The following is a 25,212-nucleotide window of genomic DNA, read 5'->3' on the forward strand; positions in this document are numbered from 1 at the left end:
ACTTTTGTGAATTCACTCATCGTACATGAGAATAGGTCTATATGCGTGGCTATGAGGTTCAGGGAACGCACGGCGCGCGTCATCGGCGCCTAGCGCAGCAGCTTGGTGCGCCCGCGCGGCACGGCCAGCAGCCCGGGCTGACGGCGCGCCCCGCAAGAGCGCGGAACACAAATACCCACCGACCCCAATATATCCGCATTGTATATCTTACCCCTAAGCAGCTAACTAATTCATTCATTCATATCATTTCATTTCCGGAATAGGTATGTAAGTCTGCCAAGGCTTTTTCTGCCTAAACACCGTGACAGAGGAGATTATGTAAGCAATTGTACAGATTACGGACATTTTAATTAATGCAGGCTTATTAAGGTATTATTTATAATTATATTTTTTTGTTATTATGTTATTAATAACATATATTTATATCAAATTAAATTATTATTTTTTTATACCACGACGGTGGCAAACAAGCATAATATGATTAATATGATATTGCTACTCTCTTGGCATGCTCTTGGCAAATACTTCATACTGAATCGTTATCATTACCTATGAATCGTTTGACTTTATCTGTCATTTTGACTTATGTATTTGTAAGAAAGGGATAAAACATAATTTAACTAATTCAGGTTCATTCAAGTTTTATTAATAAGGGGGTATTAGTATTCATAGCAAATTCAGGTTAATAAAGCGACATAAAATGAGTTTTGGACTATCAAATTCGGACTAGCATCACTTCTATGGGAAACCATAGTGCATTTCATCGCGGTATTAAGTACAGTACAGTACTTAAGTGCAAACACTCAACTACAGCAATCCGACAAAACTACAGCTGTTCGATTTTTTTTTTAGTTCAGCAGCATACAAGCATACTGTGCTGCTAGAAAACAATGATCACATCCGTATTTCGGTCACTGCGTGGGGAGAAAAAATATTTTCTCAAAAATGGACGGCAAAGTCGACGTTGCCGGTTAAAAAGTAGGTCGCGAAGTGCGTAGTTTATGGTCAGTCAAAAAATTAAAAAGTTAAAAACATTGCAGTCTCGATTTCAGGACTGAAATGTTGCATACAAATTCCATTATTTGTCGAGTTCCAAACTTTTTAAAAGTTGAAATGGCCATATCAAATGAAGGCATAGGTCCATTAAACAGCCAAACAGATGATCAGTACTTATTATTATAATGTTGGTACCGCGACTATTTAGGTGTCTCAAATAGGTTGGCGTACTTTCAGCAGAAAAATACACTTCTATTTTTAATAAAAAAAATAAAACGGCGGCAAAGCAAATCTTTTTACTTTTTTCTGTGAAAATATATACATAAGAACGTTGCTTCTGTAAAATATTTCTATTATATTTGTATTTATTGCGCCATTTTTGAGAAAAGCACTATATATGACTCGGCTGGAAGGCTACTTGCTGGCTTCGGATTCAATTAAACGGACTCCCAAGGTCGTCCGTTTAAAACTAATCCTCAGCCAGCAAGTAGCTACTTCCGAGCCTCGACAATAATGTACTATTATTCTCAACTGCATACACCATTTTACTCTACGTAAGTACATCTAAGCAGTTGCGTAATTGTCTACAGCCTGAGCACTATCTCGGGACTTCGTATTATTGGCTAATTATGTAGGTAATGTATAATATTTAGATAGCACAACTGTGTTGTAGAATATATATATATTTTTTAAATCTTTATTAAAGAGCTTTATCGCTTAGCGATTATGTCGCTCCATATTTTACTAAGGCTTACTAAGGCCTATATTTACTAGCTTAAACAGTGCTCTGGCCTCGTCCGACAATGGAGAAGCCAGGGCACTATTGCAGCCACCAACATTGTTAAAAATATTAAATGATATTTTCAGTTGGCTCCTAAAGGATTCGTTCCGCACACATTCCACCAATATGTGGTACACGTCCTCAATCATATCGCACTCTGAACATAATGGAGAGGTAACTTTACGCATCATGAATCCAAACTTATTAAGTGGAATGTGCCCCGAACGTACTCTTAGAGCTGTTACAATTTCTTGCCGACTAAGCGAGCAATCTATCCATGGTGTATTTATAAGTTCAGGCTGGATCGTTCTGTACCAAATACCTTTTTCTGTTGCCCTTTTGTCAAAGTACTCTTTCCATAATTGGCGACATTGTTTTTTAACTAATTTGATACACTCGGAAAAGAACGGTAAAATGTTGCATATGGTATCACTATGACAGGCTTGCTTAGCAAACAAATCTACTTTTTCGTTTCCGGTAATGCCTATATGTGAAGGAATCCACTGCAGAGTCAATGATTTTCCCATAAATTCCAGATTATAAATGCTTTTAAGTATACTACAGGCAATCGGCAGTCCTCGATAACTCGAGGTACAGCGAGCCAGATGTTGTAATGCGCATTTAGAGTCTGTAAAAATTACAAATTTTTCACAATCAACTGTTTCAATATAGGATATTGCCTCTGCAATGGCTACTAACTCCCCGTGCATGATGGATAAGTCAGACGTTATTCATAATACTTACTTCATTGTTGGACAAGTTTTTCTAGCCGCTATATCCAAATTATCTACCAAAGTTTCATACATTTTCTGTTGTTGTTTGTCAAGAGCCTTAGTTATCAGCACAAATATGCCTTCTACTGAGCCCATGCGCAAACTCTCACTCAACAAATTAAATATGTCTTTACTGCTTGTTAGTTCTTCTGTTGATATTTGTATTTTGACGCCTAAAGTCTCCCAAGTCCTGTAAATGACGATGATTTACTCTAGTATTTTATTACGTTACGAATATACGGACCTATACACAACTTTGGGAACAAATCAAATTATTTTTATCAAATATTTTGACTTGCGTTTTTTAAGTAGTTACAGTCACACTACTCTAAGTATATAAATTATAAACTGAATTAGATGTCATATCATATTAAAGAAAAGAGTTAGTTGGTCTAAGACGTCTAGTCTTACTAAGATGGTATGTTGGTCTTACTAAGATGGCATGTAGTCGAAAAATTGGGACCGGTTCCGCCGTGGCGGAGTGGCCTAGGGGTTCATGGCGTTAGCCGCGTTAGCTAAAGACGCCGGGTCAAAGTTGAATCCGTCCTCCGCCAGTGGTGGACTTCGTCACTTTTTCTTTAATATATTACATCTTTTTCAATGTATAGTTTATACGGATTTTTACTTCAGTAAACGGCTTGATGGAAGGTCGGGTAAGTGCAAATGCAGAGTTCTGGCACCACTTTTTATCAGCCTGTCGCCTAGCTGAATCGCTAGTCCTTCTTCATCGCTTATCAACATTTGACAATGGTCAGGTGAGCAGAAAAGTCTGTAAACAAATAGTATACTATAAATAATCAGGTTCCTCCACATATAATTCCCTGCTTTCTGATCATCCACTGTTTACGGGAACCTCGACACGAAAGAAGAAGTAGATTACCTGTCATTTAAGATCCCCTCCCCTCTCCCAAATTACATCAAAATCATAATTAGGTATACATAATTATGTACTAAAATCATAATTATTTCATACCATAAATCATTTAAGGGCATGTTATACGATACGGTATTCTGTAACCCATTATCTAGGTTCTAGGCAATGTACCGTCAAAGAAAATACAAACAAGGAAATTCTTTGGAAGGAAAAAGTAAAAAATTATACTATAGCTAGTCTGGCTCCTTAATATTACTTAAGATTTAACTATTTACTTATTTAGGACTTAGTCTTGTCCATACCTGGGACATTCCGGTTGAGGAAGTGCGGGCTGCAAGCGTAGGAGTATTCTTCCACGATGACCGCTAGCGGCTAGCAAACGGAATGCACGGGTCGCCTCTTCTGGCATAAAGGACACGCGTGATAGCGGGCGTACATACCCGTCTTGGATACCTTTTACTACCATGACTTGTAGCTTCTGTAAGTTAATTGGCACGTGTCACTAATTCAGTCATTTTCATGTGGTAATTGAGTGCATCAAATATTTTGATATTGATTTTGTCAGTTATCATCATCTGTATTTTTTTAAGTTAACCATAGTCAACCAACATATATCGTCAGGTGACAAACTATCACTAATAATACCTGTACCTGTGTTCAGAGACGTATTTTAATACCAAAACAATGTTCATTTTTGTTTTTTTTTTTTTGCAATTAGTGAGTTTTGGGTTGTCATCTGACGATATAAGAATATTTTTCTTACATGTTTGAGCAAGTGGTTAAGAAAGAGATTCCAAATAAGTACCTAAAGTACGGAAATATTCACATAAAACCGTAAAAAGTTGACAGAGTACAATTTTATGTAGGTGCATAGCGATTATGATGTTTCAACAAAACCTACCTTCCATTCGTCTTTATTTGGAGATTCAAACATAGATACGAAGTCGATGCTCATATACGATCGTGATTCCTCCATGGAGCTCATTCCAAACATGTAGTTTTCTAGACTTTTAAGTGGGCTGGTGTCTAAAGTAATACCTCCGGGTGCGCAGCATTTCAGAAAAGCCTTGTGACATAATAAAAAAATGTTAGTTTATATAATATATTTGTTTCTACTTGATCTTGACGAATAATTTTTCTTTAAAAGCTGGTGATTTGAATTTATAATGTTAAACGAGGAAAATACTAGCTGTAAATTTTCCTCGTGCTGCTGAAAAATCTTGTTTTTCACTCGGTACTGTAAAATGTGCCCACTTTGCTGCCCACCGGATAATTGTGCTCCAGTTGGGTATCACAACCTCAAGTAATTGTTACAACATGATATTAGTGATGGTCTACTTTAAATTGGCATATATATATGAATATGAATAAAATATCAACATGGTAGGTATGTTGATGTGTAGGTAGCTACATTATAATAAATTTAAAAAATATTTAAATTTCGACTTTTGAAGCAAATATTGGAGCAAAGTAGCAGTTTGTTTAACCCTCGTGCCTTAAATCTCGTAACGCTCAAAATTCCTTTGCTACCCTCGTGGTGAATCGTGATCTTTCGGTTACTCTGGCATCAATATTAGCACGAGGGCTTAAACATAAACAACAACTTTGCCGTGTATATCAATATTACCGTTTTAATTTCACCCTGTCCACATGTAATTACGACACTGCATCCTCTTCCGTTAGTGTGGCTTAGCACTAAGTCCGAGAAGTTTTTGTCCCGGGAACATCCAATATGATCCTCTGAAATTAGCTATCAAAGCTGTATCTTGTTTCTTAAATGATGAAATCATCATTCTTCAAGTAAGTACTTAAAACGTCCGAATCTATAAATAGGGTACCTTTTAGTTGTGGATATAATTTCTGCAGATACTGTTTCTTTTTTATATCACTGACGGCGACAAAGACTTCGCATTTCATATGTAATGCGATGGATATGATGGCTTGTCCCAAAGCACCAGCGCCACCATGGACGACGATACTTGATCCTTGTTTCAGCTCACTTTTAATGAACTGAAAAAAAGTGTCATGCTGAATGATCTCCCGAATGATGAGCCGGGTCAATAAAAACAACAAATAATGGCTGATTCAAAATCAATTATCAATTTTTTGTATTATGTCTGGACAACGGCCACGATCGGGGAGAACTTATAGCTCTTCTAGACATTATGTTGACTTTTTAAACATAAACCGGCTTTTCTTGTCTAGTGACAGCAATTACACTAGTTGATTGTGGAATAAGAAATCAGTGTATTTGCTTCGAGTAGTAGTTTTAAGTATGATTTATAATAAACCATCGGAATGTCGAACAAATCAAAGCTCATAAATCAAAAACAAATGTTAAAATCTCTGTTATTATTAAAAAAAACCGGTAATATATAATGGCAAAATATATAGGTACATCAATGAACCAACCATTCACTTAATATTATGGAACACTGGACATCAGTAGACACGTTTTATATACAAAAATATTGTATCAAGGAGGTAAAATAATAAGTGGATCGCAAAAAAATGCGCACTGCTGTTTATATTTTGATATCTTGTTAATTTTGATGATAATCTAAGTTTACCCTATTTTTTGGCAATGTCCTTTTCATGGGACATTTGAAGGGATTAGTAAACCTGGCAATGTCCGTTATAAGTAAGTGACGTTTTAAAAAACAAAAAACAAAATTTGAAAAAAAAAACTCGAATTTCCCTTAATTAGTCCTAAATCGACGTAAAATTCATAGATTTAATTTAAAAAGCCAGTGCTTTCGTGGGGTGGCCATTTAAGGGTTAAAAGCATCGTTCGCAGACGTTTCTGCTTGTTTAAAAAAAACTAAGTTTTTAATACGTTATGGCTAACTGAACTTACAAGGCAATAGAATGCGTGCGCGTAAGGCAGTGGCACGGTGGCTGCGTCCTCCAGGCTCCAATGGTCTGGCACCGGCCACATCAGTTCAGGATACGCCAACAGGCGGTCACTCACTGCGCCCTCTCGCACCACGCCCATTACACGCTGTCCGCTACAACGTATTTATTTATGCTTCACTTTTAGAAAAATAAATATCCAATTAAAAGAAATATTTTGCTGTCTCATCTGCGCCAACAATATAGCAAGTTGGACAACCAGTTATTACACGATGCAGTTTTGTAAACGAGGGCTATTATATGTAGTATAAATTGTGGTCTTCCAGGAAAAGGGTACTGCTCCATGTGCATAAAACGTTTCCATCAGAGAAGGGTCCTTATACTCCTTATGCAAATGGACATAGAGCATAATGAGATAATGACCCTTCTCTGATAGAAAGCCACAATTAAATGTTAGAGTTAAGTCATAATTATAAAGTGTATAGGTAAAATATTTACGTTTCAGTCATCCCACTGAAATCCATTCCATAGTAGCTATCGCTCGTATTGTTTACTTCAAATGGTATCTCACCGTAAGCTCGCTTGGCATCATTAATATTAAGTCCGGCAAAATGTACCTAAATAAATGCAGAATTTGAATTCACATATATACAGACAACATGGATATCGAGCGTGAACGGAGGGCCCTGTCGGTGAGGGCAAACATGATTGCGCGTAAGTTTGCGCGATGTACTAGGGAGGTGAAATTAACTCTCTTTAGAGCATATTGCACTTCCCTCTATACGTGCAGCTTATGGACATACTACACGCAGCGGGCCTATGGGGCTCTCCGGGTCCAATATAACAACGCGTTCCGGGTCCTGGTGGGGCTGCCCCGCTTCTGCAGCGCGTCAGGGATGTTTGCTGAAGCACGCATAGATTGCTTTTATACGACTATGCGCAAACGATGCACATCCCTGGTGCGCCGGGTGCGGGCCAGCCCCAACCCCATCCTGCGGTTGATAGCCGAGAGGTTTGACTGCCCATATATGAGGCACTGTGAGGACATGCATGTTTCTAGAAGTACTTATTATGTATAAGCTACTTGGGTATGTACTTCTAGAAGCATAACTCGATATTGTTTATTTTTTTATTATTTTTATTATTTATTGTAATGTTAATTTTGTGTTAATAATTATTCTGTGTATAAAGTAATAGATGTAAGCACTAACATAGCTATAAGTACTTACTAACACAAGCTATATGAGTCTGTAAAGTTACTCGAAATAAAAATGATTTATTTTATTTATTTTATGTATATTCTTACGACATGATGACAATCGTAAATAGAAAACGCTAATCGGTACTTAAATAATGTATGGAAATAGTCACGCGACTTTTCGTAGAATCTGTTATCCCGATACATTTTTTCCTTTAGTTTGTCGATGTACGATTATCATCTTGGCTAGGCCCCCAGAGCAGACGCATTATCTAAAGTGATATACCTTGACCGGGACGCCGGAACCCTTGCATCCAGCCGTTTCAATCCAGCGAAGAGATTCTAACTCACCAATTTTTGCGCTCTTCAAGGCTATACCACAATTGCTGCCTACTTTTTGCTGAAGTGGCTCATAGTACTCTCCTCCCCACTCATCCTGATATAATATGCAATGTCATTAGTTTCGTAAAAATAAGTAGTGTTTATATTATTAATGATTAAATTATTTAATGTAATGCTGTTTTGTATAACTAAAATAAAATGCCTCTACTAGTTATTTTGTTCTAAACTATTACTTACATGATTAATTATATTAAAAGCTAAATCCAATTCCGGCAGTGTATCTATATGTAGATTCTCGGATGTATTTTTAAATGTAAGTAAGAATATTTGGTTGCGTTCTGATTCACTCCTCCACTGTTTTACCAAATCTTTTAGTCCCGATATCATAGGATATGGTGTGAGCACAATCATTCTCTGGCACAGCGGTAGGTTCGTTCTCGCAGTTTGTAACAGTGCAAGATCCGAGGTAGTCCTGACAGTGAATGTACTAGTTCCAGAAGTCATTGTTATTGGCCTCCACTTTACTAATTCTAGTCGAGCTTTCTTAGAACTGTGATCCGAAACAACACTGTATAATGCCGAGGGTCGTATACAACATGTTTCCTCTAAGTGTTCAGCATTGATAACAAAACCATTGCGGTGAAACAGGCGATATAGAATTTGACATAACTAAAACAGAAAAGCACAATCGTGTGTAAAGCGACATAAGTATAATATAACAAGTTTATTCAAGGGTCATGCATACGTGTCCGGCACTTACATTATCATCCCTGGATAAATTACTGACTAAAACCAAATCAGCTTCTTTTACTAAATAGTCTAAAACTTCACTCTTATGCATATGGCTTAAGTTTACAGCAATCCCGGGAACATCTTTTAAAGTAGTATTTATTTCTTGAAATACATAATCGTCTCCTCTTTTATCGTAAATTTCGACAACATTAATAATATCCTTGCCAATATTTTCGCTAACAATCTGTATAAACACTTGGAAAATATGTTTTACCTGTAACATAATGTGATTTTTTTAAATAATATTAAGTATATCCAACTGCGTTAAGTTTATCATCTTCTGTTTTAGACACGTTGCGCGTTGACAGTTCAGTCTAAGTAAAGTTCCTATTTTAAACTTGCCTTTAAGTCACGAACTGATTGAAACCGTGGCACAAAGTTCAACGCTTTCAATGCCAGTTTATTTTCATCGGCAGGCACAATTTCACGGAATCGTATACCTTCCAGCAATATGCCATCGCAACTAAAACCAACAAAAACATATATTTGGCGCAGGTCCCTTATCTCTAGACGACTTATCATTTTTGTCAAGGAAACCAAAATAAATTATAATTTATGGGTAATTTATTTTTACCTAGTGCTGTCTTGAACTGCGCAAATGTTCGTTTTCATAACGTTTAAATCGTTTATTTGTACGTTTCTCTTATTCAAGTGTCTTTTGATGTCAATAGCAATCTTCCTTATGTACGCTGGTTGAGAGATGCCCTCATGAGGTTGCCTTAGAACATTGAGTTGCAGCATGCCATCTATTAGGGTGACCCAGTTGCCTTCCCACAGTAGGTATCCCTCGGCAAATGTAGAGTTGGTACTGCAGATGCTTTGAAACTCGCCCCTTTACAGAAAATTGCAATATATCAAAGTCATCGCACACTGATTCGTTCTGAAATTGTTGCCTTAGATTGGACCCACTGGTGTGTTGCGTTGCGTCGTGTTGTTTCGTGGCAAGCGAGGTCGCAGCGTAAACTAGTGTTCCAAAAGACTCGAGCCTTTTAGCTCCTTTTTAGGGTTCCGTACCCGAAGGGTAAAAACGGGACCCTATTACTAAGACTCCGCTGTCCGTCTGTCCGTCAGTCCGTCTGTCTGTCTGTCTGTCTGTCTGTCTGTCACCAGGCTGTATCTCATGAACCGTGATAGCTAGACAGTTGAAATTTTCACAGATGATGTATTTCTGTTGCCGCTATAACAACAAATACTAAAAAGTACGGAAACCTCGGTGCGCGAGTCCGACTCGCATTTTGCCGGTTTTTTACCGTTTTTATAACAATTTTATTTACTTTGCCCGTTACCGGGACTAGTTCCGGAAAAAAATATTATCGCAAGGCAGTCTCCACTCTATGACTTTGATCTACCAAGTTTAGGTATTATACTCTGCCTATTCAGAACACTGATAATAAATATAATTAAATTACAATATGATATTTATTTTAAGTTGGTTTAATCATTTCAGTGATATGTATCGTAAACGTCAACGAAGTTTTACTTCAATCGCGCGTATAGACTATAGATTACAAACACACACTTTTTTTATGCCATGCGATGCAATGCAACGCAACGCACCAGTGGGGTCTGGTCCTTATGCGATATTTGCGATACCTAATCAAAAATAATACCACACTAAAATATTGAATGAAACTCACGCATATCTATAGTGTCTTTCAAACAATATCTTGTAAACATCGTCAGTGGTTAATTCTAAAACTTCTTTAGTTTTCTCGTTATGGTTGAAACCTCTAGAATCGTTACTTGATACTTTAACATAGCCAGTAGCAACTTTTGAACTGTCGTCAGTCACCTGAAAAACCACTTAATAATAATAATAACGCAGACGAAGTTATGATGACGAACAACTATCGGAAATATATCCTGAAGGACGGTACGGTCGACATTCGTCAGGCATGCCGCCGTCCCGGAGAGGCACTCAGGCCAGGCATATCATCTCCGGTTGTTCTCATCTCGCTAACGGCGAGTACTTGCACAGACATAATCTCGTAGCCAGGATTATTCACTAGCAATTTGCTCTTCTATACGGCCTTGTGGACCGCGAAGTACCATACTACAAAGTACTTACCTACTTGCGCCAGTTCTCGAGAATGGTCGTGCCACGCTCTATTGTGATCGATCTATCGTCACTGACCGGAAAATTTGACAATAAGCCTAACATTGTGATAATAGATCGATCGCAACGCCGGGCCGTGCTCGTTGACATCACCATCCCCCATGATGAGAATCTCGTCAATGCCGAGAAGTCACAAGTCTGCACTGGGGGCCTGGCCAAATTTACATTCCTCGATAGAAAACGCCAATGGAATCTTATTAATGTATGGAATTAGTCACGTGACTTTTCATAGCATTGGTCATCCCGATACATTTTTCGTTAGGCGTTTGTCAAAATGTACGATTGTTAGCTTGGCTAGGTCCCATGATACCTACTTGCGAACCATGCGCATCGTCATCAGCAATGTGTACCTAGTGTATAATTATACTTGCCTCAAACAATCCTGTCCCTCTGTTCAGCGAAACGCTAAGGCGCAGGTGCCGTGAGTCGTGCATAAGCGGCTGGGCAAACAAGTGAACGTCGCGAAACTGCACTGATAACTGCTTCCGAGCCACGCCCAAGGACATCGCTAGTGTGTCCCATACCGCTACCAGAGCGCCCGCGAACGGATACACCGTTTTACCTTAAGAATAGCCAATTAGGATTGCTCAGTAACTTGTCAAATTATGCTCTATTTAAGTACAGAAATATAAAGGTTGTTGTAAATAATCCAAGCTCTGGATCGAAAACAAAACACGCATATTTGTACAGACTACATCTAGGTCGACAAAATATATAAAATAAATTACGAAGTTATTAGGTTCTGTGAGAAACCAAAATCAAATAAATGGAAGCTTAAGTCATGATGAATGTATTTCCTATTCGCGAAGTATAATAGTTAATTAACACTTCGTATAACCTTATATGACATGACCTTATACCTTGTATGACATGACCTTGCAAATAGCTATTTTCACTGTCATGGAGAGAAATAACAAACTTGCACGCTGCTGCTTCTCTTCTGTTGGCACTGGCACTGACGTACAATGGCAAATACCTATAAAAAAATGACGTTACGTTTTTAAAGATCAATAAGTAATAAAGTAATATATACCTATAGTTTTTTAAAGCTACTTACCATGTTTCATTATGGGCCCACTCTACCAAATGCGATAAATGTGGGGTGCCAGTCGACACAGGAAAGTCAATCTTGGGATATAGTACACGAATATTTGGGTAATATCCTTCCATGTACAGCCTACAAAATAAAAAACGCAATAACAAATAAAATTGAAAAAGTTTTATAACCTTGTCGTAAACATTTATTTTTATTTTTTATCTTACTGGCCAATGGCTTCCAGGAGAACTTGTGCATTGTCAGAGTGACCACGTCGTGTGAGAGGCACATTAACACAAGACGATGGCAGGGACCGCTTGAGAATAGCTTGAAGAAGCCCGTGAGGTGCCACTTCTACCAATACTGCGTTTTGCGGTATCAGTCGTGACGTCTCTTCAAATAGCACTGGATTCTGAAAGTCACGTATGGCAATAAAAAAGTAATTGGATTTTGGCCAGTTTAAGGATTACAACTTACGGTTTAATTTATTGATCCTGTTACAGGCTACACCCGGTATATTTATAAATGTCGTCATATCGGTCATAATATATTATATACCTACGTGTATACACCAGAGTTGGGCACTTATGATTAAATATATAATATTATGATTTGTCTAAATATCCCTATAAAGATCCCTGATAGAACAGAAATGAAATTCAATCAACTAATTTCTCAAGGAATAAATCGTTATTCGTTACCGACCGGTAACTGGTACTGAATGAAAATCAAATCATGATTATTGTAATTAATATTTACCAGAAGGTTATTAGTGTGGTATTCGGCCGAAGAATACTTCGCACCTTCTTCGTTCCACCTTTCTTGAATCACTGAAGTGGAAACCCAACGCGGGCTGCGAAGTTTCGGAGTGCTGATGACTTCAGTTAAATATTTACGAAGGGCCGGTCCTGCAATGATAATTATATTTGAGATCTCTTCTTTGGCCAACCCTCGTCCCAGCTCATCTGGGGTCGGGTCTCCTTGTACGTTTCCGCCAGAGAGCTCTGTTCTGGGTTGCCTGCCTAATGATAATTATTTGAGATGATTGTCAATAATAATTATTTAATTTATATTAGTCATGTAAGCCAGAACTGTAATAGATATTATCAATAAAGTATGAGTATAGTTGTGATGACTGATAGTCACAAAGATTAAGCAATACCAATAGAGACAGGCTCTAAATATATCGGGACAAATACCTGCTTCAGCAATATATCGGGAATGGTACGCAATGTTGGAACAAGGGACTTCCTTAGCGAATATACCCTTAGCAGTCAACTGAGCGACAAACTCGCTCATCGCCACGGCCGGGCCCGAAATTGTGCAAGAGTCCGGACCATTGTGACAGGCTACTTCAATCTCCGGTGGACACATCTTTGATACCTGTTCATATTAGCAAAAGGTCAAAACAGGCTGAAGATCTTGAAAACTCTTTTGTAAACAAGTCGCTATTTTATATAGGATACCATTGTTAGTTGTAACAACGAAGGCAATTTCGAATGTGGTTTTTGAGATAAAACGTAATGAAGTTTAAGGTGTATGTTGGCGTATTTGATATATGTCATCTTGTGTCGGTCGGTCAGCTAGAAATCCGCTTTTAGTAATTTGGTTTATCTTGGTAGTAACTCTACTACTTTGCCTTAAATTGCGGAAAAACCAACATAAGTTATGGAATATCAGATAAAAAAATACGTGGTTCCATCTATAAACCAGTTAAATTGTAGAAAAAATGGGTTCCGCAAGGATACATACTTTTTTGAATCCAATGCCAACGGCTGCCATAGAACCGCGAATGAATGGAGTCTGCACAGAAACCAGACCTCGAGAGTATGCCGACAGGATCATTTCTTCAGCCGTTAAACAACCGTCTGCATACGCGCAACCTAGCTCACCTACACTGTGACCTGCAATTTGACAACATATTAACATTTTGGCTCATGAACGTATGTGCAGGAGAAATAACAATCATTAATGGTACGTACCAATTATTTTATCTGGAACCAATCCCAATTCATGCAGGATATCAGTCAAGCCTATTTGGATGGCAGCTATTCCGACAAATGAGTTCAGTATGTTGTCGTAGATGGATTTGTCGGGTGAGGTAATGATATGGATAATGTCAACGCCTTTTGGTTCCAACACTTTACGGCAACTGGGGATTAACATTAAAACTCTGTTAATGCTGACCGCTCCTTTGTCGCTCAAAGAAAATGCATCCGAACCTTTTGTGGAGTAGGTAGACTGGCGCCTTGCAAACCATTATTTATTAAACATAAGTTACTATCTTTCCCCTGCCTGTATATTTACAAGATATGTGTTTTTGTAAAACTCAATATCCACCTATTCACGTTCGTAGAAGATAAGGAAACAACTCGGTCACATAGACGCTGTAGGTTAGCATTACCATTTACCAGCTAGTAACAAATTAGTACTTAGAAGAAAAAGCGCTCATATTCAATAATAAATTCAATAAATTACCAGCCGACATAAAGACATTGCCTGTAAACGAGTTTAAAACAAATCTGTATAATTTGTATAAAATATTGATTGATGAATATTTTTATAGTATTATCGAATTTTTGTGCCGCCTGATGGGAAGCAGTCATCGCCCATGGACATAAGCAACACCAGAGGAGCCACTTATGCGTTGCCCACCTTTGAGAACCCTAAATACCTGCTTCTTGAAGAACCCCATGTCATAGCGCAAGGGAAACACCTCAGAAGGTAGCTCATTCCACAACTTGCACGTTCTGGGCAAAAACGAGCGAGATGCCCGCTTGTTTTTGGTTTGCCACGTGTCAAGGAAGTGAGGATGAGCTTTGTTTCTTTGGCGGGAGGTGCGGTGGTAAAAACGTGACGGTGGCACCAGATCAAAAAATTCTTCAGAACATTCCCCATTGTACAGATGGTAGAACAAGCACAGAGAGCCAACGTCCCTCCGAAGGCTAAGAGATTCCAAACCGACTGTGAGATCGGGATCGCCAACAATACGAACTGCCCGACGTTGGATGGAGTCAAGTGGAAGAAGTTGGTATTTCGGTGCTCCAGACCAGAGATGAGAACAGTACTCCATATGTGGTCGAACCTGCGCTTTGTATAACGAAAGCCGGTAACCTGGTGTGAAGTACTGTTTCGCTCTATTGAACACCCCAAGCTTCTTAGAGGCCAATTTGGCTTTGAGTTCCAAGTGACCCCGAAACTGGACTTCGTTCGTAATGTCGACACCGAGTAGACAAATGGAGTTTTTTTAGCGGAAAACGCGCAAACTTGTGTCTTACTGGGGTTAAACTGGACGAGATTACGTTTACCCCACTCGGATACCTGCTCAAGAGAGGCCTCGATTTCGGACACAAGTTGCATTTTACATTCCAACACCTGCTCACGAGGGGCATTTGCATTAACTTATTTTATTTACATATATTTAAAAAAACTTATTTTTATTGTGATTTCTTTTTTTCTGTTAATCTGATTATTATTAATTTATTGACTGTTACTAAATAATGTGTGTTATTAAAAAATGTAGGTAATTAACCTACTATTATAAATAATTGCGAGAATTGTAATTTATCTTGTAATTGTTTCAATATTTAAATGACTGAGAGACTATATATCACTGACAAATATTTTCACATATCTACCTTGACTGAATGTATAATGGGAAGCAATGTATTTAAATTATGATCTTATGTTACCATATGTTCATCACTACATAGTATAAAACAAAGTCGCTTTCCGCTGTCTGTCCGTCCGTCCGTCCCTATATATGCTTAGATCTTTAAAACTACGCAACGGATTTTGATGCGGTTTTTTCCAATAGATAGAGTGATTCAAGAGGAAGGTTTATATATTATGTATAATTTGTAAAGGTTTTGTGTCAATTTGTTGAACTACCCGTGCGAAGCCGGGGCGGGTCGCTAGTTGTGAATAAACGATTTCATTCATTCATTAAATGTTCCAAATTGTAAATAAGTGGTTTTCTTTAGTTACAAAGCTATAATTAAATGTTAAACAACTTTTACCGTTCTATGGCATCGCTAAATATCGGTATGCGCATGAGTGCCTTGCCCATCCCAGTCCACTGTGAGCCCATTCCGCTGTACACAAACCACAGCGGTCGGTCGCTAGCATCACAATAGCTAGCTTTTTCACACAAGCTCATCGTTTTATTGTCTTTATCTGTACCTGCAGAATGACTCGTCAACATCAGTCATTGGAGAAAGAAAGTGGCAAAATAATATTGAAATTTAATACAGAAAAAGAAATGTAAAATGAACTAAATAACCTGCAGGAGTAAAAAATCTAATGTAGTAGCCCACTGCCATGACAAATTTTACGACTGCTCAAAGATAATATGTCGATTAACAACGAGAACAAATTACCTAGAATAACAAATCCTCTGCCCACATGACCGCTTATCCTAGAAGAATGAATATTATGTAACAATGCTAGTTCTTCAGGGTCAATTGACCGGGATTTCAAATCATCGATAATGCTTCTTACAGCTACATCCTGTCTTGCTGAAATTGTAACTAAACGAGGAAAGCTACATTGATAACGTGTTGGATCCTGAAACCACGGTTTAATGACAGAAATTATTCTTTAACTTGGAAGCTTCAATGTTTAAAGTTATAATAAAGTGAATAATATACCTTTGGCTTAAAATGACCATGTAAAAGAACATGGGAATTAATACCAGTCACCGACATCCCATTAACGCCAACATAAGTGCGTTTGAAGTGTTGGTGATCAGTTAAGATCCGCATACGTCCTTTTTGTATTGCTTCTACATCATTCCGAGGGGTTGTGCAGTGAAGATTGCCAGCTATTTCACCCTTATGATATCCAAGTAGGACCTATTTAAAATTGAAAATGATAACTAGGTAAATTCTAATAGAACCCAAAGCCGAATGTTGGTGATTAACTGATGAATGTTTTATTTTGATTATTATTTTAATGAATTTTAGAATTTGACATGTATAATTTATTTTTTTGAATATTAACTGATTACTAATATCTTTTGCGTATTTATTTACCTTTGTAATTGCAGTTATGCCAGAAGCTGCTTCACAGTAACCCAAGTTAGACATAACGCTACCAACTAGTAGTGGTTCAGATCTATTCCTACAGAAAACTTTATCAAAAGCCTCCAATTCTACCTTATCAGCTTCTGTGTCACCTGCAAGTAATGTATTCATGCTTGCTATGAAAAAGTATTAATTACTACTTATTGAATTAAATCTAAATACAACTTTTTAAATGGTATAGACTACTACGTTCAAAGTAAACTACAGAGACTTCCTACAGAACAAAAATAACAGAGATTTCCTAACAAATACATAGTTTCAAAGCTATGTAAGTCTATTAAATACGTATCGCATGAAGAAGAACGAAAATAATTACTTACCTGATCCAAAACCTTCAATGTATTCAACTTCATTAGGCAATATTTTTGCTTCTTCATAGAATTCCTTAAGGAATCCTGACATGCTGACGGGGTCTCGATAAAAGCCATACTTAGGACCTGTATCAGTTTCTACCATCTTGAGAAATTTGTTCTTCACATGTACCACATCGGCGTATATTCTAAAATATAAATTGTTAATAAATAATTCTACCCATCTTTCGAAGAGGTATATTTTTCTATTACATATTTATATATCACCTGGTCAGTTTACCTTAAGGCATCTTTAGCTTTTTGTAAAAACAGTACGTTAACAGCTTCAGATCTAGCGCAACCATCCGCGTTCTGATCATATGATTTCGTTTTACCATCTTTGCAGAGGCTTATTATCCTGAAATTTAAACGAAGCGATTAACATCTAAAATATCATTTTATATATATAAAATTGAAAAACAGAACGGGATAAAAAACGAGGGAAGAAGGGAGATGGCGCCTTACAAATTTCAAAGTAGGTTTTTGACACGTTTCTCGAATACGACGCACGTATGATAAGAAAAAAAAACTGTCTAAATCTATTAATCTATCTTCTTATTCTTATTATCTAAATAACAAAACATACAACACAAACGCATAAACAACAAAAGCATAAAAACTATCGCTTTCGCTGCGTATTTAGTTTACAATAAGCAATAGTTATTTGTTATACAAGGGTGCAAAGTTGTATTTTACCCGCGAGTGTAGAATTGAAACACGAGCAAGCGAAAGGATTCTATAGGTGAAAATATAGGTATATAGGTTCTAAAATAGAATCCTGAGCGTAGCGAGTGTTTCAACACACGAGAAGTAAAATACATTTGCGCCCGTGTATAACACAAAACTTTTCACCTCACTATAGCGAGGAAAATGCAACATCCACAGGCGTTAGATCATCTTCATCACTGGAATCACTCATTTTTTTACGATATTATAACAGAAAACTCTGGAATTTGTGTATTTTTACGCGAGTTGGTGAGAAAAGTTTTTTTGGTAAAAAAATTGTTGACAATGATAATTAATATCGAACGAATCTTTGTCATAAACGATTTACGTTTTGTTATCTGTCAAGCTACTTAAACACGCTCCACCCAAGGTCAAATTACTTTCCCCACTAGTGGATAAAACGCGTTTTTCCCCGCTCGTATTGAAGGATAAAAGACAACTTTCCGAGCTAGTGAGGGGAAAAAGATATTTTCATAACAATCATTTTACGGCGATCGGCCATTTTGGCAACTCTCTGTTGGTTACGTTTCGGTGGTGCTTCTGGCCAAATTATTTGACGTGGTGCTACAGACCAAATTATTTGACGTAAGTTCAAGTAACCTAAATTATGTTTGTCATGATAGTATACAGTTATTTCGGCGTTTTTTACTCGAAGTAAAATAAAAAGTGCTGTCAACCTTAGTCTATGCCCATACGAGTGACTGGTGCCATATGACTATCATATTTATTACTAATTTGTAACGCGAACTTTCTCAAATAAATCATAAGCTATGTTTAGTTCAGCCTCGCACTTAAGGGGGCCTCGCGGAAGCCAACCCTTTTTATTACCTTGGGAATACACATTGGAAGAAAAAGGCCTCGCAGACTATGCGACTTCGCCCACTGCTAGATTAGTTCACGCGAAGCCTCTGCCGATATATATCTAATATTGACTACAATATCATGGAGCAAATGTACAGTCAGCTAAAGTAGCCAAATATATCGTAATATAACTTTGTTGCCATAGAAATTTAATAAGGATGTGTTCCAATATATTTGGCCACATTGGCCGTCACTATCTATTTGGTGCTGTCTGTAGTATTAAAGTTTCGATAATCCGACGTATAGTCTCGAACACCGGGCTGTCCTATTATAAAATACCCAATATGACTATGCTTCAACTGTTACTATTTCTGTCATAGTATAGTCCTTATCCTGTATAAAAAGACTTAACCTAAAACAGAATCTCGAATGTACAAGGATATAGGATAAGTTGAATTAAATCGAAAAATTTATAATTTATGTTTCAGACCCATGATAAAGGTGTTTTTGCGACTTTTCTGTCTCAAGAGTAACGGATTTGCGCCGATGCTTCGTTTTGGAAAGATTGAAGCTGGCCGGACTGCAACTGTGCCTTGACGCGTTTCAGTACTTTCAGTTCGTTTTGACGCAGGTGCGCGTGAGTATCAGGATGGCGGGTGTACATCAACAAATGGAGCTGCAGTATACGTCAGGAGTTAGTGCTAGCAATGTGCCAGATGTGCGCCAAAATTGGAGCAATGTGCTCTTTAAACTCCAGAGATATTTAAGATATAAATGACGTCCGCCAACCTGACGTCAGGTTTTTCATGCAAATTTTTAAATAAATTAAAAATTCGAAAAAAATAATTAAAAGTGGGTGTCAAAATATTTTCAGTAAGTTAATATCCAGAAAGGAAAATGGGGACTACCTACGTTTATATGAATAGGCGGTTTATGGGCGGTGGTCGTCCACTTTCGTCTTAAGGGTACTAAGCGTAGTTTCAAATTTCATTTCAAAAAATTCCTTTTAGAGAAGCAAAGTTTGGGAATTCCTCACGGTTACCTGGTTGCTGATTACCGAATTTAGTCTTAGTAATCCTGCTTAAAAATAAAAATAAAGATTTTCTCTAAATCACATTTGACACTACATACATGCTAACCACACTGACACTTCTATGTCACAACTATGTGCAAGCATTAAATGTCTCTATAGTTTAAACTGTGTCACTAGTTATTTATTAATAATTAATTAGGTAAGTACTAACTTTAGACTATTTCATTATTTTCCACTGTTTTTTGTTGACGTGATCAGGTCCTGGCAGAAAATCAGTGCTTTTCCTAATGGGTGAAGCGTAATACTGAGCCAGAACCTTTTTGTTTTGCTGCGACGCACACAGGATTTTTATTTGTATAAAACAGTATTTTTATGTATTTTTTTCCTTTTCCTCTACATATTATGTAAAAATCGGTGTGACTTATTTGTTGTTGTAATTTTTATTTATTTTCTGGATTGTTCTGTGTACCTATGTCATTTCTGTATTTGAATATTTTGTGTGTATTGTGGCAAACAAATAAACAGTTTATCTATCTATCTTAAGGCGGCAAATAATCTAATGAACATTTTTGCAACTGGGCTTATAAAATTAAATAATTATTTTATGTTAAAAAAGTTTTAAATAAATACGTGGATCAAAAAATACAATCTTTTCATCCACGTATTTACTTTTATCAAATTAGTCAAATTACATCATTTATTGGGAAATTTGCGAACTAAGTTATCTAAATAACGGTTACAAATAAGAAGTCCCTATCACAGTTATGAACCCTGGCAGGGTTGAATGCTGAAGGATAATGATAGATTACATAGTAAGTTCGGTATTTAAGTAAACATAAGACAAACCCTTTTTTTCACTTTATAAATACTTTGTTTCTAATAATATTGAAAGCAATAATGAGAACTGAAATGAAAATAATTATACCTACCTTCCATAATGCATAGAGCTTTGTGGATGTAAGCACAAATTGCATCCTCCGACAATGGCTGCTTCACAGTCCCCTCGGGTCATAGCCAAGTACGCCTGCTCGAGAGCTACAGTTGAACTGCAGCAAGTGGCGTCTATTGATTGAGATGGTCCTTTTGCATTCAGCCAGTACGACACTCGATTGGCAAACATGGACTTGTTACACCTATTTAAACCATTAAAAATCTATTAAGATCTAGCTTTTTAAATTAAGTTATCGTCATCGGAATTTACAGAAGTCAAATTACCCAGGTATACCAAAACCAGTTCTTGACGAAGCAAGGTTTAACAAACATGCTTTTTCAGTTTCTGAAAAACAAGATCCGATGAACACGCAGATTTTTTTCCCAGAAAGATGCTCTGGACTTACTCCTGTCAATAAAAAAGAAAACTATTAACACTAAACTTATGACCTCACAACTATTAATAATAACCTTTTTACAAGCTTTTATTTAGTTTTACCCGTCCCGTTGTCTGTCTGTGTGTCTGTAATCAAATCTTGCAAGTTTAATTTGACCCACATCGGTTTTCAATGAAGCTGAAAATTTTCATATACATAATTATATATGTATATAAGTTGGGTGACAATGCACTATTATGGTACCATCGAGATGATCTGATGATGGAAACAGGAGGTGGCCATTGGAACTCTGTAATAAAACAACGCAACCTAATTGTGTTTGGGGTTGCTAGAATTGTTTCGATGGGTATTCGTTGCCTGTGGAGAGAAAAGTACAGTCAGCGATAAAAGCTTGTATCAATAATGAAATTATTGACAAAAAACTTATTTAACAACTAAATATAAATATCTCTGACCTGAATCGTAAATAGCTTGATAAGCTTGTTCCAGAATCTTCCGTCCCATTGGATCCATATTTGTACTGAGCCTATAATGGACTTTGAAAAATTGGGCATCGAAACAATCAATCTTAGGAACAGTCCCGACAAACGGTGGCACTTCAGGGTGATCAAATTTCCAACGGGGCTCTCCTGCCGTAACAGGATTCTCCTACGAAATGAAAATGTCCTTTGGGAAAAACGTATAGTGGATTCAAATTCAAAATGAAACAGAATAAAACCAGTCCTCAATTATGAGAATGTGACACCCACTGTTATCTTGGGAATTATTTCGAATAACAAAACTAATTTGTTGTAAAATACTTCTGCGATATTTAATGTGTAAACCCTACATAATTATACTGTACTCTGGCTCAGCGACCTTGTCAGTAGAAAAAGGCGGCAAATTAAAAAAATGTAGGCGCGAAGAGTTGACGTCTTCTCATAGAAAATTTAAATTTTAATTTCGCTCCTTTTTTTTGACAACCGGTCTAGTGACCCTGCCTATGAAGCCGATGGTCCCGGGTTCGAATCCCGGTAAGGGCATTTATTTGTGTGATGACACAGATATTTGTTCTTGTCATGGATGTTTTCTATATATTTAAGTATTTGTATATTATATATATCGTTGTCTGAGTACCCACAACACAAGCCTTCTTGAGCTTACCCCGTAGGGCTTAGTCAATTTGTGTAAAAATATCCTATAATATTTATTTATATTTATTACACTCACAAGTCGGGTGTGTTTCAGTATAACATATTATGTACACGATTCGAATTGATAACTTTAATGTATAAGTCTGTTGAATATGTTGGATAATAATGGATATAGCACAAATCATGAATTTACCTTTTTATAAAGTATGTCTGTTAGGTCTTTGATATTATGCGACTGTGGATAGAGGCCAGCAATACCAGATATTACGATCCTGTCCTTATCCAGTGTTGTTCCCACAGCGGTTTCTGGCTTACGTTCTTGAGGAGAGGGCACCATATTATCTGTGTAGATGTTTTAAAAGCATTCACTTTTATATGTTACTTATATAGGATAGCAGTATAAGTTTAGTATACAATAGCCGAGCGACGTAGTCACTAGCGAAAATTTTAAACAGCAGTATATTTTCAGAGTAACTGATATTTCAATCACTCTGAAAAACGTTAAAACCCGCACGAAATAAAACCATTATCCGTCGCAAGTTTTCTTGGCTTTACGCCCCTTCTTAACTGGCTCACGTCAACAGTATCACACATTATTTAGTTGAAAATTAGTTACTTAACTTTGTAATTGCAAGTGAAACACAACTTTTGTTGATATTGGAATCAATATAATATATTAATTTGTGATTTGTAATAAGTTTAAATGTATACCTATTAGTTAGCTAAGAAGATAGGCTAATTATAATTTTAGTGTAAGATTAATATTTTGCATGCCTATTGTGGCGTAATATGCACTCATGAATTTGTAACACACTGACATGACCAATATTGTATCTTGTATATTAGCAAAATAAATAAATTGAAATTGAAAGTAATATATTGGTCGCCGAACATATAAAAATAAAATAATTTTCAGTTAAAAATTACATACCAGTCACGTCAGTATCCTGTTGACACAAGATTCAAAGTAAACGATTTACACGTTCCTTACTCTTTTTTATGTTCCCGCAGAATGTCTGCTGATACTCGTATTATGATAATTTTTTGCACTGTTGGTTTGTTTCAAAATAATTGCATTTATTGTAGGTATACAATTTTATTATGTAATAGAATAAGAATAATTTATTAAGACCGGTCCTAGAGACGACCGGTCTGGCCTAGTGGGTAGTGGCCCTGCCTGTGAAGCCGATGGTCCTGGGTTCGAATCCCGGTAAGGCCATTTATTTGTGGGTGGCATTTTTTTATATACTTATACTTTTTAATCTGTCGGGTTATTCGAGCCCACGGTGTATATTTTTATGATTACCTACAACAAATATATTTTTTTAATCAATTTTATTAGTGTTTTAAGTTTTTGACTTATAATATTTACCTTATCATTTTAAAGTACCTAAGTACATACAATAAACTGCCTAGGGACTTACCTGTCAACTTATTATATTTTTGACAACCCTGATCACTTATGCCTGTTCGTACCTTAGTCGTCCCTATTCACCCCGGATCCAATATAAATCAAAATGGCCTGTTTTTTTTAAAGACATTAAAACGAAGTTATTAAGAAATATTTTATTATAAATAGATTCTCAAACTTAAGACAACATTTTATAAACCATAACATTTGTGGCCCTCGAGGAAAAAATCTTTTAAAAATCTCTCTCACAGTTCACAATTGTCCCTATTCACCCCGTTTGACGGTATTTTAGTAGTGATTCGTAAATCGAGAAAAGTGAGATATTATTGTTAATTTCCTTACAAAATCGTCGCATTCGATTCACAAATTTTCCAAACACATTTTTCCTTCGAATGCAATTTTTTGTAACCAATTAAGCAATGTCATTATTTTCTTGATTGGGAATCACACCACTTAACAAAATGCTATACCAAACTAAACTAGCCAACGAATTTAAAAAATACTTTGATTGTTTACATAATCTTATTACTTTCAATAATTTAATACTGAAGTCAAGTAATTTCGCTGTATGGAATATGTTTTAACAACGACCAACGTGCAACAACTTGCTTTTTAACCGACTTCAATTTCATAGAAGGAGGAGGTTCTGTATTCGGTTGTGGCTATTTTTTTTTTTTTTTTTTTAATCTTTATTGCACAAAAGAAAACCTTACAGTACAAAAGGCGGACTTAATGCCATAAGGCATTCTCTACCAGTCAACCTTAAGGCTAAGCAGAGAAATTGTGGGCGGTGCTACAAATACAACAGCAAAAATAAAATAAAAATAACATATAATCACATATATACAAATATAATATACATATATACTATATATAATATATATATTTATATTTTTACTATATATAATATATATATTTATTTTTTATGTATGTTCACCGATTATTCCGAGACCCGTGGTCCGATTTGAGTAATTCTTTTTTTTATTCGAAAGGCGCTACTTCCAAGTTGGTCCCATATTAATCTGGTTCTGATCTGATGATGGGATCCCTGAGAAATTGAGGGAACTCCTCAATTTTTAAAGGCACATGTATGGTGATTTGGGTGTTTTCATAAGCAACTTGAGCATTTTCTCTCGAAAACGACCAATTTGATGAAGTGGACCTGATGATGATGATTGTTTTGAAGATAGTGATGATGATTTTTTTTAATGTAGGATGTTCAGCGATTACTCTGAGACCTGTGGTCCGACTTGAACAATTATTTTTTTGTTTGAAAGGAACTACCTCCAAGGTGGTCCCACATTAATCTGGTGCTGTTCTGATGATGGGATCCATGAGGAATTGAGGGAACTCCTCAATTTTTAAAGGCAGATGTATGGTGATTTGGTCGTTTTTCTTAAGCAACGAGCATTTTTTCTCGAAAACCACCAGTTTGATGAAGAGCTGATGATGATGATTGTTTTGATGATAATGATTTCAGCGATTACTCCGGCACCTATGATCCGATTTGAGTTATTCTTTTTCTGTTTGAAAGAAGTTACCTCTCCAAGGTGTTTTCGTAATATTTTTGGTTTTGATCTGATGA

The 25,212-nt window shown here is 36.7% G+C and overlaps 1 protein-coding gene across 1 annotated transcript in view; it reads right to left on the minus strand.

Annotated features, from left to right (window-relative positions):
* The window catches only part of LOC134749886 (fatty acid synthase-like), a 39,801-nt gene extending 16,598 nt beyond the window's left edge, over positions 1 to 23,203 (minus strand). Inside the window, exons 1-33 of the mRNA XM_063684886.1 lie at positions 23,148 to 23,203; positions 22,410 to 22,558; positions 21,539 to 21,731; positions 20,971 to 21,094; positions 20,685 to 20,888; positions 17,437 to 17,553; positions 17,166 to 17,344; positions 16,795 to 16,937; positions 16,411 to 16,614; positions 16,141 to 16,327; positions 15,781 to 15,943; positions 13,744 to 13,913; positions 13,514 to 13,665; positions 12,961 to 13,144; positions 12,521 to 12,669; positions 11,989 to 12,173; positions 11,783 to 11,902; positions 11,586 to 11,701; positions 11,097 to 11,287; positions 10,247 to 10,401; positions 9,184 to 9,441; positions 8,952 to 9,072; positions 8,578 to 8,823; positions 8,055 to 8,486; positions 7,762 to 7,911; positions 6,776 to 6,894; positions 6,282 to 6,432; positions 5,263 to 5,434; positions 5,052 to 5,164; positions 4,326 to 4,490; positions 3,727 to 3,902; positions 3,176 to 3,319; positions 2,522 to 2,740 (exon numbers count right to left, since the gene is read on the minus strand). Of these exons, the coding sequence (XP_063540956.1) occupies positions 2,522 to 2,740; positions 3,176 to 3,319; positions 3,727 to 3,902; positions 4,326 to 4,490; positions 5,052 to 5,164; positions 5,263 to 5,434; positions 6,282 to 6,432; positions 6,776 to 6,894; positions 7,762 to 7,911; positions 8,055 to 8,486; positions 8,578 to 8,823; positions 8,952 to 9,072; positions 9,184 to 9,441; positions 10,247 to 10,401; positions 11,097 to 11,287; positions 11,586 to 11,701; positions 11,783 to 11,902; positions 11,989 to 12,173; positions 12,521 to 12,669; positions 12,961 to 13,144; positions 13,514 to 13,665; positions 13,744 to 13,913; positions 15,781 to 15,943; positions 16,141 to 16,327; positions 16,411 to 16,614; positions 16,795 to 16,937; positions 17,166 to 17,344; positions 17,437 to 17,553; positions 20,685 to 20,888; positions 20,971 to 21,094; positions 21,539 to 21,731; positions 22,410 to 22,553 (5,546 nt within the window). The 5' untranslated portion in view covers positions 22,554 to 22,558; positions 23,148 to 23,203. The remainder of the gene's footprint in view (positions 1 to 2,521; positions 2,741 to 3,175; positions 3,320 to 3,726; positions 3,903 to 4,325; positions 4,491 to 5,051; positions 5,165 to 5,262; positions 5,435 to 6,281; positions 6,433 to 6,775; positions 6,895 to 7,761; positions 7,912 to 8,054; positions 8,487 to 8,577; positions 8,824 to 8,951; positions 9,073 to 9,183; positions 9,442 to 10,246; positions 10,402 to 11,096; positions 11,288 to 11,585; positions 11,702 to 11,782; positions 11,903 to 11,988; positions 12,174 to 12,520; positions 12,670 to 12,960; positions 13,145 to 13,513; positions 13,666 to 13,743; positions 13,914 to 15,780; positions 15,944 to 16,140; positions 16,328 to 16,410; positions 16,615 to 16,794; positions 16,938 to 17,165; positions 17,345 to 17,436; positions 17,554 to 20,684; positions 20,889 to 20,970; positions 21,095 to 21,538; positions 21,732 to 22,409; positions 22,559 to 23,147) is intronic.
* Positions 23,204 to 25,212: the final 2,009 nt, after the last annotated feature.

This window comes from Cydia strobilella, chromosome 19, assembly GCF_947568885.1.
Source record: "Cydia strobilella chromosome 19, ilCydStro3.1, whole genome shotgun sequence".
Classification (NCBI taxonomy): domain Eukaryota; kingdom Metazoa; phylum Arthropoda; class Insecta; order Lepidoptera; family Tortricidae; genus Cydia; species Cydia strobilella.